Source organism: Rhinolophus hipposideros, assembly GCF_964194185.1.
Source record: "Rhinolophus hipposideros genome assembly, chromosome: 6".
In the NCBI taxonomy this organism is placed as follows: domain Eukaryota; kingdom Metazoa; phylum Chordata; class Mammalia; order Chiroptera; family Rhinolophidae; genus Rhinolophus; species Rhinolophus hipposideros.
The window spans coordinates 45,705,457-45,723,411 of NC_138052.1; the positions used below are offsets into that span (position 1 = coordinate 45,705,457).

The 17,955-nt window shown below is 42.2% G+C and overlaps 1 protein-coding gene across 2 annotated transcripts in view; it reads left to right on the forward strand.

Moving 5' to 3' along the window:
- Window positions 1–1,738: 1,738 nt before the first annotated feature.
- CERS6 (ceramide synthase 6) overlaps window positions 1,739–17,955 on the forward strand; it is a 280,962-nt gene continuing 264,745 nt past the window's right edge. Inside the window, exon 1 of one of the 2 annotated variants that reach the window (XM_081052700.1) lies at window positions 1,739–2,122. In XM_081052700.1, coding sequence (XP_080908826.1) covers window positions 1,953–2,122 — 170 coding nt within the window. In that variant the 5' untranslated portion in view covers window positions 1,739–1,952. The remainder of the gene's footprint in view (window positions 2,123–17,955) is intronic. The other variant, XM_081052699.1, reaches the window with a different exon arrangement.

A 17,955-nucleotide genomic window follows, 5' to 3' on the forward strand; every position in this document is an offset into this window, starting at 1 on the left:
GAGGTGGTGAGCGATGGTGATTCTGGTTGAAAGATGGAACTGATAGGATCTGTGGTGGATTAGAAAGGAGATATGAGAGAGAGAGAAAAGATGACTCCAAGTGTTGAGGCTGAGCCAAGACTATAATTTTAGGGGGAAGATTACTTTAGACAGGAAATTGCTCTCAGACATCCAGGTTGAGCTGTTGAATTGACAGTGGATTTAGGAGTCTGAATTTCAAGGAAAAGTTCACGCCTAGAGATATAAAATTTGGGAGCCATGAGTATAACCTGGAAAGCCATGGGGCTGGATAAGATCACCAAGTGAATGAATGTAGATAGAAAAGAGAAAAAGACAAAAGACTGACTCCCAATCCACTCCAACTTTAAGGGGTAATGAAGGTTAGGAGTGGCCAGAAAAGAGGCTCAGTAAACATGGCCATCAGGTAGGACGAAAACCAGAAGAATGTGGTTTCTGGAAGCCAAGACAAGAAAGTGTTTCAAGAAGCCGGGACTGAACAACTTAGTCGAATGCTACTCATAGAAATGCTGAGAACTGACATTTGGGTTTAGCAGTATGGACATCGCTGGTGACCTTGAGCGGTTCAGTGCAGTAGAGAAGGGCAAATGTCCAAATGAAAGTTCAAAAGAGAATGGAGGGAAGAGAAACTGGAAGCAATAAATACAGGCAATTCTTTACAGTTTTGCTTTAAAGGGAAGGAGTCAAAAGAGGGTGGTAGCTGGAAACGGAGGGAGAATAAAGAAGTATGTGTTAAGGGCTCGTTTCCTTCCATGCCTCTTAAAAAGGTCCAGTGGAACTTATAGGCAGAAAGTGAATGACTGTAAGAAACATAAACAAAATATCCCCTGGAACCAGGTCTGCATGGGCCACTGAACGGATCCACACATAGTCCCTTTATCAATGAGGAAATATATTGTGGGAGTGAAGGTGCCTGGCTTAGGTCTTACCCGCCGAATGCCTTACGGTTTCAGATTCAAAAGGCAGAAACAATGAGCTTATCAAGTAGCAAAGTGGAGGTTCTCTACTGACCTGTGAAGCCCACATGCAGTCTGGCGGCATTTTCTGAGAGGTGCGTTTAGAGGGGACGTTTCACAGAGTGCTGCAGTTGTCATCCTCATCAACATCAAATAGCAGCTAAGTGCCTAATTGCTCCTACCACCTCAACAATTAAAATACAGGGCTTTGTTCCCCGGGGAAGCTGGTTGTGTAACAGTATAAAGAATCTGGAAGGTCACAGAAATGGGGGGAAGATACGCGTGGGGTACAGGCAGATGGCTTTTGCCAAACCATCTTGCCCCCAGTTCTTGATTTTTCACCCTGCCTCTCCAAGCGCTGGCGTGGCTGACTCTTTCCCTACTTCTTCCTCCTTTGCTCTTGGCGCCCCTCGCTTCTCGTTTTGCTGTTTTCTGTCCGTGCAGGGGAAGTGATGAAGGTCGCCCGGGCCCCTACTTGCCTCTTCTCTGCCTCTAGGCGCACGGAAGGGGACGGAGCCCCCCGAAACAACAGGGGGGCAGGAGCTGTCGTTCTGAGCATGTGCGAACGAACCGGGGGGCTGAGGCGGGTGTGGGGTGCCGACCTGGGTTCCCGTCCTAAGCGCAGGGCAAGACCTCGGTGGGCGCGGGGCCTGGCAGCGCTCTCCGGAGCGGAGCCCCCGCGCCCTGCCCTCCGGGCGTGGGCGAGGCGGCCGCGTGTGCTCCGCTGCCTGACGCGAGGACCGACCAATCAGGGCCAGCGGCCGGGCGGCCACGTGACGGGCGAGGCGGCTCCTGTCCCCGGCGCGGCCAGAGGGAGCGGAGAGCCGGGGCTCGCCGCGAGCCTTCGAGAGCAGCGGGAGCGGAGGCGGCGCCGGCGGCGGCACAGTCTCGGGCCAGCCGCGCGCGCATCCCCCGGCGCCCTGCTCGGCGCAGGGCTCGTCGGGCCGCGGGGGCCGGGACAGGGGCGGACAAAGCAAGATGGCAGGGATCTTAGCCTGGTTCTGGAACGAGAGGTTTTGGCTTCCGCACAATGTCACCTGGGCGGACCTGAAGAACACGGAGGAGGCCACCTTCCCGCAGGCGGAGGATCTCTATGTCGCCTTCCCCCTGGCCTTCTGCATCTTTATGGTGCGGCTCCTCTTCGAGAGGTAAGAAAGGCTGGAGCGCTCCTCCCCTCCCCCTAAGCACACACACGCGCGCTCACACACACACGCACACCCTCGCGCGCACACGCACACGCGTGCTCTGTGGCGCTCGCACCCGCGCCCCAGCGCTCCCGCTCCCGCCTCCCAACCTTTGTGTTGGGCCAGGGGTTGCTGACCTGTGGTCCGGCTGCCGCTCCGGGAGCCAGGGGGGGTCTGTCGTGCCGACGGATTTCCTCCGGGCGCCCGGGAGGGGCCGTGGGGAGGCCCCCGCGCTCCCACTGTGCCTCGGCCCGCTGTCTCCTCGCTGCGAGGGCGGGCGCACAAAGGGGAGCGGGTGTTCCTCTCCACCCGATGGGCACGCCGCGCTGCCGGGCAGGCTCCCCGGCCGAGGCGCGCCGCCACCACCTGACAGCCGGGAAGGCTCCGGACGCGCGTCGGGGAGGGCGGAGGAACCGCGCGCTCGCTCCCATTGCTTCCACGCCGGCACCGGGATGGTCCGAACTGTGCTTCACGCATTCGCCGGGGACTCCGTGGCTTCTGGCCCGCTCGTTGGTTTCCATCAGTAACCCTGAGGGCCAGGCCCACATTCCTGGGAAATAGGTGACAATAGTAGATTTTCAAACCTACAGGCCATTAGCGGTTTCTGTAAAAGAGGATATGAGAAGACGGGTGTACAGCCTGCGAAGTGGTAATATTAAATTGACAGATACTTCCCGTGACTAACCATACCCTTTTATTTTGCTACAAAAGTTCACTTAACCATCTTTAAAGAATTGATCTATTGTTTGTATAACTCTCAGATTTGGTTGGGTCACTCCGCTGGGGCACGAACAAACTTGTTTTACTGAATCAGTCTTAGTCATTAAACTCCTTTTTGCCGGCCACCGCTCTCCGGGTGGTATTGAAGCAAAACCGGGACAGCAGCACACACTTCTTTTTCTCAACTGAAAACCTTGACACCCCTCACTCCCCACCTTCCCCCACCCCTTTATCAGTAAAGGCTGAATTTCTGAGAGCCCAGAATAGAGTTTAGACTCTATGTCTCACTTTACACTCCATCTCTCTTCCCCTGCCCCCAACTCACCTTGATTTTGTTTCTTAAGCTTTTGCTCAGTTATTTTGTTTGCTGTTTCTGTTTGTCCAAAACCACTTTTGAAGATGGCAGAATTTGTCTTTTGTGTCATTTGTTGCTGGAAATGGCAACAGACAAAGCTTCATGAGAACAAAAAGTATCTTTTGTTTAAAGAAGGTGCATTATTCAATAGGCAATATTGTTGCTTAAGAACTAAGTGAGCTGTTCACATGCAGAGATTGACGTGCACAAGGGAACAGATCTAAAGACCTATTTTAAAACGATTTGAATCCAGCGCAGGTGCGTCATTGATCCTATCTAGCACGGAGACTTACTGTGAAAAAGTGGTTGTATTTGCTGGTTTAGAGTTGCTTCTAGAGCAAATGTTTACTTGCAGAAAATAGGAATTCACGTCTAACCTTCCAGTCGCTCCAAAAACAGCCAGGAACAGCAGGTTGCTCTGTGTTGACACATAGTAGGGGCTCCACACAGTAGCAGAATGGTATCTGATCAATCCAGACTGATAAATTCTGGCTGGGATCACTTTTAGCAAGCTAATGTATTTGAAAGAGATGTGTAGACTATGTTTTGGAAAACAAAAGCACGTCAGCTAATGACCTGCATGCAGAAAGCTGATTCTAGGCTGTTCTTTAGGCTGGAGAAAAATAAAATTAGGGAATGGAGATAGCTTTGTGCTTAGATGTTCTCTGCTTAAAAAAAAATGTAAAAACCAATGTAATAGTTGAAAACGGGAAGGTCATTTTTCCTCTTTCTGAACATCTTTCCCCCTTCCTTTGCACAATCCCATGTCTTAGAGTTTACACAAAGGGGTCAGGCTGCTTTCAACTGTCAGTCACAGCAGATGTCCTCACATTGATGTGTAGAGAGTTGGTCAGTTTCTTGCAGACCATTGATGCAAGTAGAAGTGATTTAATGGCCCGTATGAAAAGTGAAAGTTTATGAGTAATGTTCAGAATTCCATAATGTTCAGAATTCATTATACCACAGAATGCTAGACTTTTGGAAGGGTGTGTGCTTTGTTTCTTGCTATAGCTCTGTCTTTAATCATTCAGACTCTCTTGAAAATCCAACTGTATACTCGTATCCAGAATTACAAGTTCAGCATGTTTCTCCTCTTCTCAAACCTAAATGACAAATTCTGTCGTCCAACCTGTGGCCTTTACCTCAACATCTATCATCATAACTTGCACAATATTGTTATCACTGGTACGACGCACTTTCAGTACCCTTCTGACGTGTTGTGCACACTTCTCTTTCACTTGTGGTATTTGGTAATGTGTATCACGATTTAAAGGAGCCTATTGCAGGTCCCTTTGTAAAATGAAATGCTTTTACAATAGGCGTAATTCCTTTTGTATTCTATCCCTTTTTCTTCCAATGCCATTTATTTAAAGCTGAGAACATAACTATGAAACACCTGATTATCTAAGATCTCTGTTTCCATTAAACGGGGTCTGTAATGCCCTTGTGGAAGCTAAAATTGTGAATGTGGAAACCTCCTCAGTCTTATATATTTCTGTAAAAAGAAACGTGAAAGAATTGACTGAATTGGGCTTTCGCCCAGTTGAACATTTCTTTTTGTTTTCCCCCCTCAGTGTTGGGTGCTGCCAGTGGAGGCATTGGTGGCCAGAACGATGCCATGTTATAGCACCATATGGAGAACAATATGGATGCCCAGCATGGTTGGTGAAAAATAGAGCAGCCTCAATTCAATGACTTTTGGCTGAGTCTGCGCATATCCCAAAGCTTGGTGGTTTTAAACATAGCTAACCTTCCTACCTGCACTTAGTTCTGGCTAGGTGCAGGAAGGGCCACTGTAGACGTTACTTGATTGACAGTAAAATAGCTTTGTGAAAAAAAAATAAACTGGATGGTTTCTCCTAGAATGAAAATTGTAGTGTATACCATTGTCCTGTGTTGCTGGGGTTGATGATGAGGAACAAAATATTATTTAATAACATAGCATTATCATCTATGTGATGAATTTGCTTGATTTAATGCTTGTTTAGGCTCAGTAAAACATTCTCTGGAATTATAATAAATGCTTCTTCCAAATTCAGTTTTTTTTTTAAAAAAAGTGTGTTGCTATGGTATTCATAAATGTGGGATTAAACTGTTGCTGAATTTCTTTTTGGGAATAAAAATTCTTTGAGTTATTGTTATAAAAGGTAACGTTAATACATTTTCTTCCTTGTGGGTTGAGGAGAGAGATGCAGAAAGTACTGGTTGAGAATCAGAACATTCAAGTTCTGGTAAAACTTCCCTCAAACTGGGGCAGCCACTTAATTTCTCTCTGCCTTACTTTCTCATCTGTGCAGTGAAGCAGCTGGTATTTGTAATATAAGGTTGTTTTCACCTTCCCAATTATCAGAATCTTGTAGCTTACTAATTATTATCTCATCAAACGGTAAACATCATTCTTTGCAGGCAGAAATAAGTCATCTAAGAATAAAGAGAATTTTTTTCCTTGCAAATATTGTAGGCAATGGTTTTGTTTCTTGTATTTTTCAATTATGATTTGAGTTAAAAGGATCCTTTGGGTCATTATGATTTGTGCTCCAAAAAGCCACAGTATTTCAGAATAACTAACAAAGAAGATTCTGCAGAGAAAGCAATTGCTATCTTTCCTCAGACCTTTTTTAGGTGGACCTGGAGTAGACCTGGAACATCTTGTGCTGGCTGGATAAGAAATGAGAAGCTCATTCCTGTCAGGTTGGCTATCAGAGTGGCAAGCTGTTTGGGAACTGTCATTCTTTAGGAGGCTCACACCAGTTTGCTTTGGCTTGTTTAGCCAAATAATGACATGCTGCCCCAAACCTTCAAGGGGACAACAGTGTCTCAGTTATGCCAGAGGTAATATCTGGCCAGTGGGCTTTTCTTATGGGTGTACTTAATATATGAGTATTTGCCTTGCCAGCAGCCTTGCGTGAGACAGCAGAAGGGAGGTGAGAGGGGGAGGGGAGGGGAGGAATATATTTCTGATGGTTAGAGGGGACAGGAGAGGTGTGAATGAATGACTGCCAGGAAAAAGGAGGAGTCAGGTGAGTTTCCTTATTGAAGGATCTTCCTATAATTTACCTTGAAATGAAACTGATTATGATCAGATGTATTTTAAAAGGGTGTGCAGTGGAGTGAATATTTATGTCCCCTCAAAATTCATAAATTGGAATCCTAACCTCCAAAGTAACGGTATTAGGAGGTGGGGCCTTTAGGAGGTAATTAGGTCATGAGGGTGCAGCCTTTGAATGGGATTAGTGCCCTTATAAAAAAGGCCACTAAAAAAGCGAGCTCCCTCGCCCCTTCCACCATGTAAGGACATAGTAAAAAGATGTATGTGAACAAGGAAGATTGCCCTCACCAGACCCCCAATCTGCTGATGGCTAGATCTTGGACTTTCCAGTCTCCAGAACTGTGGGAAAGAAATTTTTGTTATTTGTAAGCCACCAGCCTATGGTATTTTGTTACGGCAGTCTGAATGGAGCAAGACAGAATATTTGAGAATTACTTGCATCCAAACATGGTTTTACCCCTGCAGTCTTAGCCCTGGATTTTCAACTCTGTGAATGTACTGTTTCACTTGTTATTGAAACTATGGATACCTGCTTTGCCAGACTGGTGTAAGAAGCAAGAGTTGGGGTCAGACACAAGTAGGTTGCTTCCTACAGTTTCTGACAGGGATAGGAAAATTAGATTACAATGGATGTTTTATTGGAAAACAACCTAAAATCAAAGGGGATGGCATTCTTTGCAGAAGTTTAGTACTGCTTTCTCATCTTGCAAAATAAAAGGTTTGTCTTTATAGGGTGCAGTAGTTTAGCTATTTGCAATAGGTTGATTTATGGATAAAAGGCATACTGTGCTCCTAATGGGCAGTGCCTGGGAGACAATGAGATAACTTTAAATTATCACAAATGAGTTGACGTCATCAAGGAGTGGTAAATTAACACCCGGAATTCACTTGTGACTTCTCTGTTAAAAGTATCTGAATTCTCTGTGGACAAGGTTAAATGTTTTCCCTCCTGGACTCCAGTTTATAAGATATTTCAGAAGTGGTTTTTCTTTTATGATGCAGAAGGGCAGGTGGCACTGGGAAGAAAATGGAGATTCAGGGGAATTTCTTCCATCATCAAACCAGTCCCGTGGCTTTGTAAGAGATCACTACGTGCCTCAAGCTTGCTTCACCTGTTCTACTCACCTGATAACATATGGTTGGTGAGCACTACACTCTAGGTCCATGCTGTATATGGAAGATTTTAAATGTTTATTACATGCACGTACATTCCTTCCTCCATCGCCGGGCAAAACCAGATTTTCTAAAACCACTGGTCATCTATTTCTTACAAAGCCATAACTCAAATCTTTGTCTTTTTCCTACACTTTTGAGTCAGGGCACTGAGGTTCCAGATTTTGTTTGTTAGTAACTAATTGTATCACATAATGTTTTTAGGGAGCCATGTTTTTCTTTTGATTTGTGAAAATAGGAAGTAAACGAGATTGCCACTTGGAGGAAAAAGATCCTTTTATATTAGTGATACCCTGAGAATCCTTTTTTTCAAAAGTGGCATTGTTTTAAACTTTTATTTATTTAAGTGTGTTTTTCAAGTATCCATCAGCTCCAAGTCGAGTAAGTTGTTTCAATCTAGTTGTGGAGGGCGCAGCTCACAGTGGCCCATGTGGGGATCGAACTGGCAACCCTGTTGTTAAGAGCACTGCGCTCTAACCAAACGCTCTAACCAACTGAGCTAACCAGCCACTCTGCCCTGAGAGTCTTGACTGCTAAGATTTTTTTCTTTGTTCTCTTTGAACTTATTCCCCCTTTTGTAATCCCCCTTTTTATAGAAATTATTTCATAAGCTCTTTCACTGTCACTCTTCCCTGCCACCATAATCTTTATTCTTCAAATACCCTATGCTATGGCAAGACTGAACACACAATGGTGATTCTCATGATGTCTTTTTGGGGTGGCTTGTTAGTACTGCTATGGATGATTGGGTGGCCAGGGCACATGATCTGAAGCTGGGACTTGTTGCTACCATTTGTTTTGTTTTATGTTTGACTATTGCTAACGATTGCAGTTTTTAATGAAGACATTTTGATTTTGAAAGTAATAGTAACAACTAATATTTATTTCCTAATATAAGTTTATTACTTTACATGGTTTACTTCATGTAATTCTCTCCCAAACCCTGGCAGGTACATATTAACTTCCCCAATATTTTATAGATGACACTAAGGATTGAGAATTTAGGAAATATACCTAACTTTCCACAGCACAAAAACGCTAGGTACTGTGTTTCCCCGAAAAAAAGACCTAGCCGGACCATCAGCTCTAATGTATCTTTTGGAGCAAAAATTAATATAAGACCTCGTCTTCTTTTAATATAAAACTCATTTTTATATAATACAAGACCGGGTATAATATAATAAATATAATATAATATAATGTAATATAATGTAAGACTGGGTCTTATATTAATTTTTGTTCCAGAAGATGCCTTAGAGCTGATTGTCTGGCTTGGTCTTATTTTCCAGGAAAAACGGTAGGCATTTGGAACTAGGTTTCTTGATCTCCTAATAATTTTGGTAATATCCTATTTTAAAGCCAATATGAGATCATACTATATGTACATATATGCTTTTATAAGAAGCCTTTTGCTATTTAATGATATAATCTGAACATTTTCCATGTAATAATTTATTAACAAATATTTTCAACAACTGTACATTATTCTACACTATGGATATACCATGTTTCATTTAATCAGTCCTCATATTGTTCGACATTTAGGTTGTTTCCAGTTTGTGTATGTACATCTTTTAATTCCTGACAACTTCCAAAGGAATGTTTCCTAGAAGTGGCATTTCTATGTCTAAAAGGATAAGTACTTTAGTGTTCTTAATAGATACAAATTGCCGAATTGGTGTCCAGAAAGACTACATGTCCTTTTGCATTTCCTTATCAGCATGCAGTTGAAAGAAAATATTACTGGTATAATGTGTGTTTTTATATTATACATGAACTTATTTCAAATATTTATTAATAATTTTATTTCACTTTCTGTGAATTCGTGTATATTTTCCAATTGTGATGAGCTTTCCTACTTTTGGGGAAGGAAAAGGATAGACTTTTAATTTATTTTAATTAATTAATTAATTAATTTAATTAGTGCAGAATGGTCTTGCTTGGTTTGTTTCTCTGGTCACGTGCTTACGCTCTTTTATTTCTTTGTGCTTCCTGACTCTACTCCACAATCTAAGTCATTATCAGGGCAGAAGCCTTTCAGATTCTACATAGCAGAAGGGATGCATTCAAGAGGATGCAGCAGATAATATCCTGACTTTATTATGGAGAATGAAGAAGAGAAAAACAGCTTGGAGGAAGTTTGAGCAATTAAGAATGAATGGGTTTTTATGAAGAAAAATGTAGAGATAGAGCTAAACTCCTTTATGTTCTCTCTCTGAACATTTTGTGAAAAGTGAGTTACATATGGAACAATGAAAGACCTTGAATAGGCAAAGCACTCTTGAGAAAGAACAAAGTGGGAGGTATCATAATACCTGACAAACTATACTACAAGCCTATCATAATCAAAACAGCATGGTACTGGCATGAAAACAAACACATAGATCAGAGGAACAGAATAGAAAGCCCAGAAATAAACCCAAGCCTATATGGCCAATTAATCTATGACAAAGGAGGTAAGAATATACAATAGGGTAAAGACAATGTCTTCAATAAATGGTGCTGGGAAAACTGGACATATACATGCAAAAAAAATGAAACTAGACCACACCATATACAAGAATAAACTAAAAATGTATTAAAACCTTAAATGTAAGACCTGAAACCATAAAACTCCTAGAAAAAAACATAGGCAATAAACTCTTTGACATCTCTCTTTGTAATATTTTTTGGAGGTATGTGTTCTTGGGTGAGAGAAACAAAAGAAAATGGGACTACATCAAACTAAAATATTTTTGCACAGTAAAGGAAACCATCAACAAAACGATCAGACAACCTAAATGGGAGAAGATATTCACCAATGATACATTTGATAAGGGATTAATGCCCAAAATGTATAAAGAACTCATATAACTCAATACCAAAAAAAAAAAATTCTGATTAAAAAATGGGTAGAGGACCTGAACAGACATTTCTACAAAGAGGATATACAGATGGCCAATAGAACATGAAAATATGCTGAATATCACTAATAGAGATATGCAAATTAAAATTACAATGAGATATCACCTCACACTTGTCAGAATGGCTATCATTAATAAATCAACAAATAGCAAATGTTGGTGAGGAAGTGGAGAAAAGGGACCCCTAGTGCACTGTTTGTGGGATTGCAAATTGGTGCATCCTTTATGCAAAACAGTATCGAGGTGCGTCAGAAATTAAAAATAGAACTACCTTATGACCCAGCAGTCCTACTTCTGGGTATTTATCTGAAGAAATCCAAAACACTAATTTGAAAAGATATATGCACCCTTTAAAAAAAAAAAAGATTTTATTGGGGAAGGGGAACAGGACTTCATTGGGGAACAGTGTGTACTTCCAGGACTTTTCCCCAAGTCAAGTTGTTGTCCCCTCAATCTCAGCCGTGGAGGATGCCATCCAGGCTCAAGTTGTTATCCTTTCAGTCTTAGTTGTGGAGGGCACAGCTCAGCTCCAGGTCCAGTTGCCGTCGCTAGCTGCACAGGACGTAGCCCACCATTCCTTGCGGGAGTCGAGGAATCGAACTGGCAACCTTGTGGTTGAGAGGACGCGCTCCAACCAACTGAGCCATCCGGGAGGCAGCTCAGCTCAAGGTGCCGTGTTCAATCTTAGTTGCAGGGGTGGAGCCCACCATCCCTTTGGGGACTCGAGGAATTGAACTGGCAAACTTGTGGCTGAGAGCCCACTGGCTCATGTGGGAATCGAACCGGCAGCCTTCGGAGTTAGGAGCACGGAGCTCCAACCACCTGAGCCACCACACCGGCCCCTATGCACCCTTTTAACGCAACATTATTTCCAATAGCCAAGATATGCAAGCAACCTAAGTGTCCATTGATAGACAAATGGATAACGAAGATGAGGTACATATATACGATGGCATATTACTCAACCATTAAAAAGATTGAAATCTTACCATTTGTGACAACATGGATGGATCTAGTGAAATAAGTCACCCAAAGAAAGACAAATACTGTATGATCTCACTTATTTGTGGACTCTAAAGAACAAAATGAACAAAATAGAAACAAACTCCTAGATACAGAGAACAAACTAATGGTTGCCATATGGGAGGGTTTGGGAAGGGTTGAGTAAAAAAGGTGAAAGGATTAAGAAGTACAAATTAGCAGTTACAAAACAATCATGGGGATGTAAAGTACAGCATAGGGAATGTAGTCAATAATATTGTAGTTACTATAAATAGGTATAGTATGAGGTGGGTACTAGACTTATTGGGGGATCACCTCATAAGTTATATAAATGTTGCACCACTATGTTGTACACCTGAAACTAATAATATTGAGTGTCAAACATAATTGAAAAAAAATTTAAGGTAACTTAATTAGTCATTAGGAAAATGCAAATTAAAACCACAATGAGATATCATCTCAAACCCATTAGAATGGCTACTATCAAAAAAAAAAAAAAAGAAAAGAAGTGTTGGTGAGGATGTGGAGAAATTGTAACTGTGCCCATTATTGGTGGGAATGTAAAATGGTACAGCCACTGTGGAAAAGAGTATGGCAGTTTCTTAAAAAATTAAAAACAGAATTAACATATGATCTAGCAGTTCCACCTCTTGTATATGCCCAAAAGAATTGAAAGCATGGTCTCAAAGAGATGCAGTTGATTCTTGAACAAGATGGCTTTGAACTACATGGATCCAGTTACATGCAGATTTTTTTTCAGTAAATATCTGTAATGTTTTCAATCCGTGGTTGGGCATTTGAGGATGCGAGAGGGCCAACTATATGCATTGATCTATGCAATTTTACATAGGGGAATTGAGTATCCGTGGATTTAGGTATCCATGGGGGCGTCCTGAAACCAGTCCCTCACGGATACTGAGGGGCAACTGTAGAGCGGTAAATTTTTGGAGAGTCAAAAGTTATAATGGAATTTTTGACTGCAAGGGGGGTTGGTGTTCTTAACCCCTCCCTTATTGTTCAAGTGTTACCTGTATTTGTAAACTTATGTCCATAGCAGTGTTACGATAGCCAAAAGGTGGGAGCAACCCCAGTGTCTGACACATGAATGGATAAACAAATGTGGTACATACATACAATAGAATATTATTCAGCCTTAAAAAGGAAAAAAATCTGACACATATTACAACATGGATTACAACCATGAGGACATTGTGTTAAGTGAAATAATGCAGCCACAAAAGGACAAACACTATGATTGCACTTACATGAGGTACCTAGAATAGTCAAATTCATAGAGACAGAAAGTGGAGTGGTGATTGCCAGGAACTGGAGAGAGAAATGGGGAGTTACTGTTTCATGGATGTAGGATTTCAGTTTTGTAAGATGAGAAGTGTTCTGGAGATAGATGGTAATGATGTTGCACAATGTTAATGCATTTAAGGCCACTGAACTGGACACTTAAAAATGTGTAAGACAGTAAATTTTGTTATGTATATTTTACCACACTGAAAATAATTAAAAAAACGAAGATTCCCTGTCTAAAAAAAAGGCACTTACCAGAAATAACTAGTTTCACTTTCTAGCCTTGACAGGGGTCTAGTTAGGGACACACATCACCAGTCCTCTTGATTTCAGTTCCATCAAGCACTGTTGTTTTGTTTTTGTTTTAAAATTCATAATCCCTGTGGGATCTAGGAGAGCCATCTTCTCCCAGAATCTGCTGGCATGGGTGGGAGGGGCTGAGGGGTGATGGAAGGAAGGTTGAATCCAGAGGGCAGTTAAATTCCCTGGGGCTTTAGGAAGGCACTTCCCACTAAACCTCCTTCAGTCCATTTGTTAATATGGCAATTTAATACTAGTACCTTGGCATGGACAGAAAAGGAGAGAGCAAAGTGTCTTTGGAAAAGCACGCTGTCCAGTTGCATAGGATCCTGAGGATTGAAGTAAAAGCACGCAAGTGAGTTCACAATCCATTTAAAGCAAACTGGGTAGGATAAAGTTCTAGTAAGGCAAGTGCCTAGGCCATAAGTATATCTTATGTGTATATGTCTTTTACTGTGGAAGAAGATTAGAGCTGACCCTCCTCCCTGTCTTTCAATTTAAATTTACATCCATTTTTGTATGCAAGTGATTGAAACACTTGAAAATTTGAACATGTTTTACTCAAATGCTGCTTACCCCAAGGTAGTTGATGGCAAGCGCTGGCAGGTACAAATTACTGAAAAGTAGTTTTCAAGGTTTATATTAATGTTTGGTCATTACACAAAGCACTACTTTCCATAATTCATCTGTGAGAACATTTGGGGCAGTTTTTTTCTTTTCTTTTACTTTTAAGGAGAACTTTCTTTTCCTCACCGTTAGCCTTCAGAATGGACTTCCCTTGTACCACTCCTGCTTCCTATTCTTACTTTTATTACATTAGAATTGGATTGTTGGGGTTGTGTTTGGCAGGGGTGGGGTTGGAGATGCACAAATAGTTTTTCATTGCAGGAAGTCTGTGTTCCTTTACTGGGTAGCCTTTTTCACAGTGCCCTACAAATAACATTTGTTTGTGACTTGCCAGTGTCTGCATAAATGTCACATCTTATCTTTGAGGTTTTCAGGTTATAGAGCTGTTGTTGCTGTCCTGAAACTGTGATTGTCTCCTTTCCTTTCTCTCTCCTCTCCTCTCCTCTCCTCTCCTCTCCTCTCCTCTCCTCTCCTCTCCTCTCCTCTCCTCTCCTCTCCTCTCCTCTCCTCTTTCTTTTCTTTCTCTTTCCCACATTCCCTCTTTCCCTTTCTTTTCTCTTCCTTCCTTCTCATTGCCATTGGTACAGATCCTTTTAAAAACACAGGGACATTCTGGAAGCAGAGGAGCAGCATAGAGTTAAGAGTGGGGGAGGGTATGGAGAAAAGCATCTAACATTTTGTCTAGGGACTCAGTTTGGCAAGTATCAGAGTAAAGGCTGCCAGCTGGTCTAAGTGGCTCTGTAGATCTTGTCTTAATAGATCACCATTTCAAAGCAGAATAAAGTGACTTGGTGGTTTAAGCAGAGTGGCAGTTTTGGACACAATGGCTTGAGTGGAGGAAAATTGAGAAGCAAGCGATCAGTCACTTAAGGCCTTATGGAGATTAAGAGAGCATAAGGGCTTTGTGCCCCAGTGGGTTGGTGTGTATCTTTGAGTGTGTGAATAGACGCCAGGGTGACGCTGCCTTTAAATTATGTTACTGTTTTGTACATTTATTGCAATTAGAAATTTATATTCCTAACTCATATTAAAAGGAAAGTGGATGGAATATCAGAAAGATGACAGAACTTGGATTTAAATCCAAACATTGCCCTTTCTCAGCTGTATAACAGTGGACAGCATACTCTCTGAAATTTGGTCTCCTCATTTGTAAAATGGGGGATATGCCTAGTTTGTGATATTGGAAGACTATCTGCAAAAATGTATTTAAAGGAGACTCAAAACTGGTTCTTAAAATGCACATTGTGTAAAACATAATCAGTACCATAGGACACTATTTAGCACCGACCTGAGAAATAATGTTCTATAAGATGATTTAGTGTGTGGGTGGTAGAGGGTGTGGGGAGGGGTACAGCTTGGGGAGGCAGTAGAACCTGTTTATATATTTGATCCTGGAACTGGAAGATTTACTTCTTCTGTTGAAGAGTAAATATTTACTTTTAGACAGGCATCGAAGCCCCAATCTCTTTAGCACTATGTCTATTTAGGGAGGAAAATGCTTCTTAGCCTTTTCTTCTCAACTGTTAATAGTGATGTGGGTTGTAGGCCAGAGACTTGCTTGTATTTGATGGCAGAAAACTGTTTCTAATGGTAGAATTTTAGACAAGTGATGGGCAACTGTGTACCACTTAGAACCTGTCACTTGCTCAGGGGCTGTGCCTGTGGACATGGCCTTCTACTGGGTGGGTTTTCTCAGGAAGCTGCCTTTCGGTGGAGGGATGCCTTATGGAGGTCCCCCAGTCTGTCTCCCACCATCCCATCTGGCACCGATGGTCCTTTTTTATTGCATGTAATCTCAAGGGGAAATTGATTGGGCATTCAACCATTGGTAATGGCAGACATCAAACTCACCATTTATATTGATTTATGACCTGGGCTGAATTCTGGCCATGCCACAGATCTTGGAGCAAATTATTTAATCCATCCATGCTCAGTTTCCATCTGACATTTATAGGGTTGTTTTGAGGAGTAAATGAAATACTGCATGTATTGTGTTTAGCGCAGTGCTCAGTTCATGGAAGAAGTAATTACTTGCTCTTTAGATTTATTCAAGGCACACACACAAATGCTTTCTGAGTGTTTGTTGGAACCCTGATTTCCAGAAATGAGTCTTTACCATTAGATTTCTGAAATATTTTACTGGCATTTCTTTTATGCCATGAACTTACATGATAGACTCCATTCCTGCTTTTTACTGCTTGGGGTTGTCCATGTAGTTCTTTGAGTGTTAGTTTCCCTTTCTTCTTCTCCTCCTCCTCCTCCTCCTCCTCTTCCCTCTCCCTTTATCCTTCCTTCTTTTTCTCCCCTCCCCTCCCCCTTCTCTCTCTCTCTGTCTCTTTCCCACTCCAAGGAAAATTCTGATTCTTCAGTTGCTCTTGCAGAAAACAACCTAGCAACTTAGTGAATAACTGGGTCTCAGCCACCTCACACATGTAATATATTTCACAGAGATTGTTAATATTTAGACAGCTTAGAAATATATTTTTCTAATAAACCCTCCCAGAAAATGAAAGCCTTGAAACTGACATTTTTTATTTCTTTCAGAATTTTAAGCCTAGTAGATTGTCTTAATTTGATCCTGAAGATAAAACAAATATAGTCTAGTGTCCTTGGGATCATATTTATGAAGATGCAGACATTCAAAATTAGCTGAAATAAATATATGTATGTTTTTTTTTAAGAGAAACAAATCTACACCCCCAAATTTGAACTTCCATTGGTGTGAATATGGCTAACCTAGCCTGACCAAATTAATTCAGAAGGGATTTGACTGCTTTCCACTAAGGGCACTTTTCTAGCTGTGCCCAGCTTCAACATAATTTGTTAAGTAGTTTGCCATGTAAATAATTTAACAAGCCTGTTAATTTTTTTAGGCATCAATAGAGGGCATCTTAGGATGATCAAATATGACATTTGTGGTGGGTTGTCTTTTAAATGAGGCAGTAAGGCAAAGATGAAACCACAATGCTGTTGAATGACAAATTACCAAAAACTGCCTCTGCTTAATTCAGTAATAGTTTAAAAGAGCCATAGACTTTCTACTTAGCAAAGAAATTGAAAACTCATTCATTCAAAAATATATGAGTCTATCTAATGTGTCAGACACCAATGGTGTACCAAAGTAGGGAGTGCTGATGGGAGAAACCTGCCCCGGTGCATTAACTGTATATTACCTGTAGATTGAAAAAAAACAAATAAACCCAATAAAATTGATTAAAAGTTGGCCTGCTTTTTATTAGCACCACGTGAAGCCAATTCTAAACAGAATTGATAGAGTGTAAAAATACTCCTTCTTCCCAGGACACATGGCTCCTACCACTACCCCCTCCTGCCACCTCTAGGAACTCCACTGCCAAACACTGTTTTAGGGTGCAGATGTTCTGAAATACTGGCACTTTGAGAAATACTTCTAGAGCTAAAAAATCTCCACCTCTTATTTTGTATATCAGGGCACGGAAGCCGATAAAGATGAAGTGACTAGCCCTGAGCCATCCACCCAGGTCCTGGCAGAGTCTGGCTGCAATGGAACCCCTGCAGTGCCACTGCAGAGTGACCAGCTGGTCCCAGTTATCTGGGACTGTCCCAGGAAATGCCTCAGTCCAGGAAAAACAGGTGGTCAACCCACCTGATTGTTTACTCTTAAACCCATGTTGGTCAAGTCAAAATGTTTTCACAGTAAAAATGGCTACTCTGCCTCCCTATGCGTCCGTGAGGGTGGTTGTGGAGAGGAGCTTCTCTGGTGATTGAGATGTGTTGTCTGCCTGTCACGTAGGGTGTCATGTGGGGTCTCAGTTCCCGCTCCCCACATAAGAATGCAGGATATGGTGAGGCCAAAAAGGAACACCCACGGAGCCGTAGAGGGGGAATCATACCACTATATTCTCACTGGTGGCTGGGTAGATCCACACGATCCGCAATCTGCCGTCTGCTTCTCTGCCAACCAACCCAGCCCTTGCTAACTGCAATCCACTGTGCTAACTGCAATGCACAGCAGTTATATCAGTGGCCAATGGCCAACCAGCCACAGCAATGACCATTCACCACCCGAGCCAGCACTCTCCCACATGAGGCTGAGAGCCTGGAAACCTCTCTCTGGGACTTTGTCCCCACACTTCACCCTTAATCAAGCTGAAAGGAGTCGGCCTCATGTGGCCACATGAAGTCCTGGAGGGACACAGGTTGCGCTTTCCCGGACTTCTCCTTTAGGCTTTCCCGGAATTGCTGTTCTGGACACAACTGTTTCCAAAGTTCCAACAAGAGTGCATTGGGTTGTCGGTCTATTTTTTTCCCCGATCAACCTCTGCTGCCACGAGATCACGCCACATCTGCGTGCATGTTACTCTCTGAAGCCTGCTACCTCACCCCC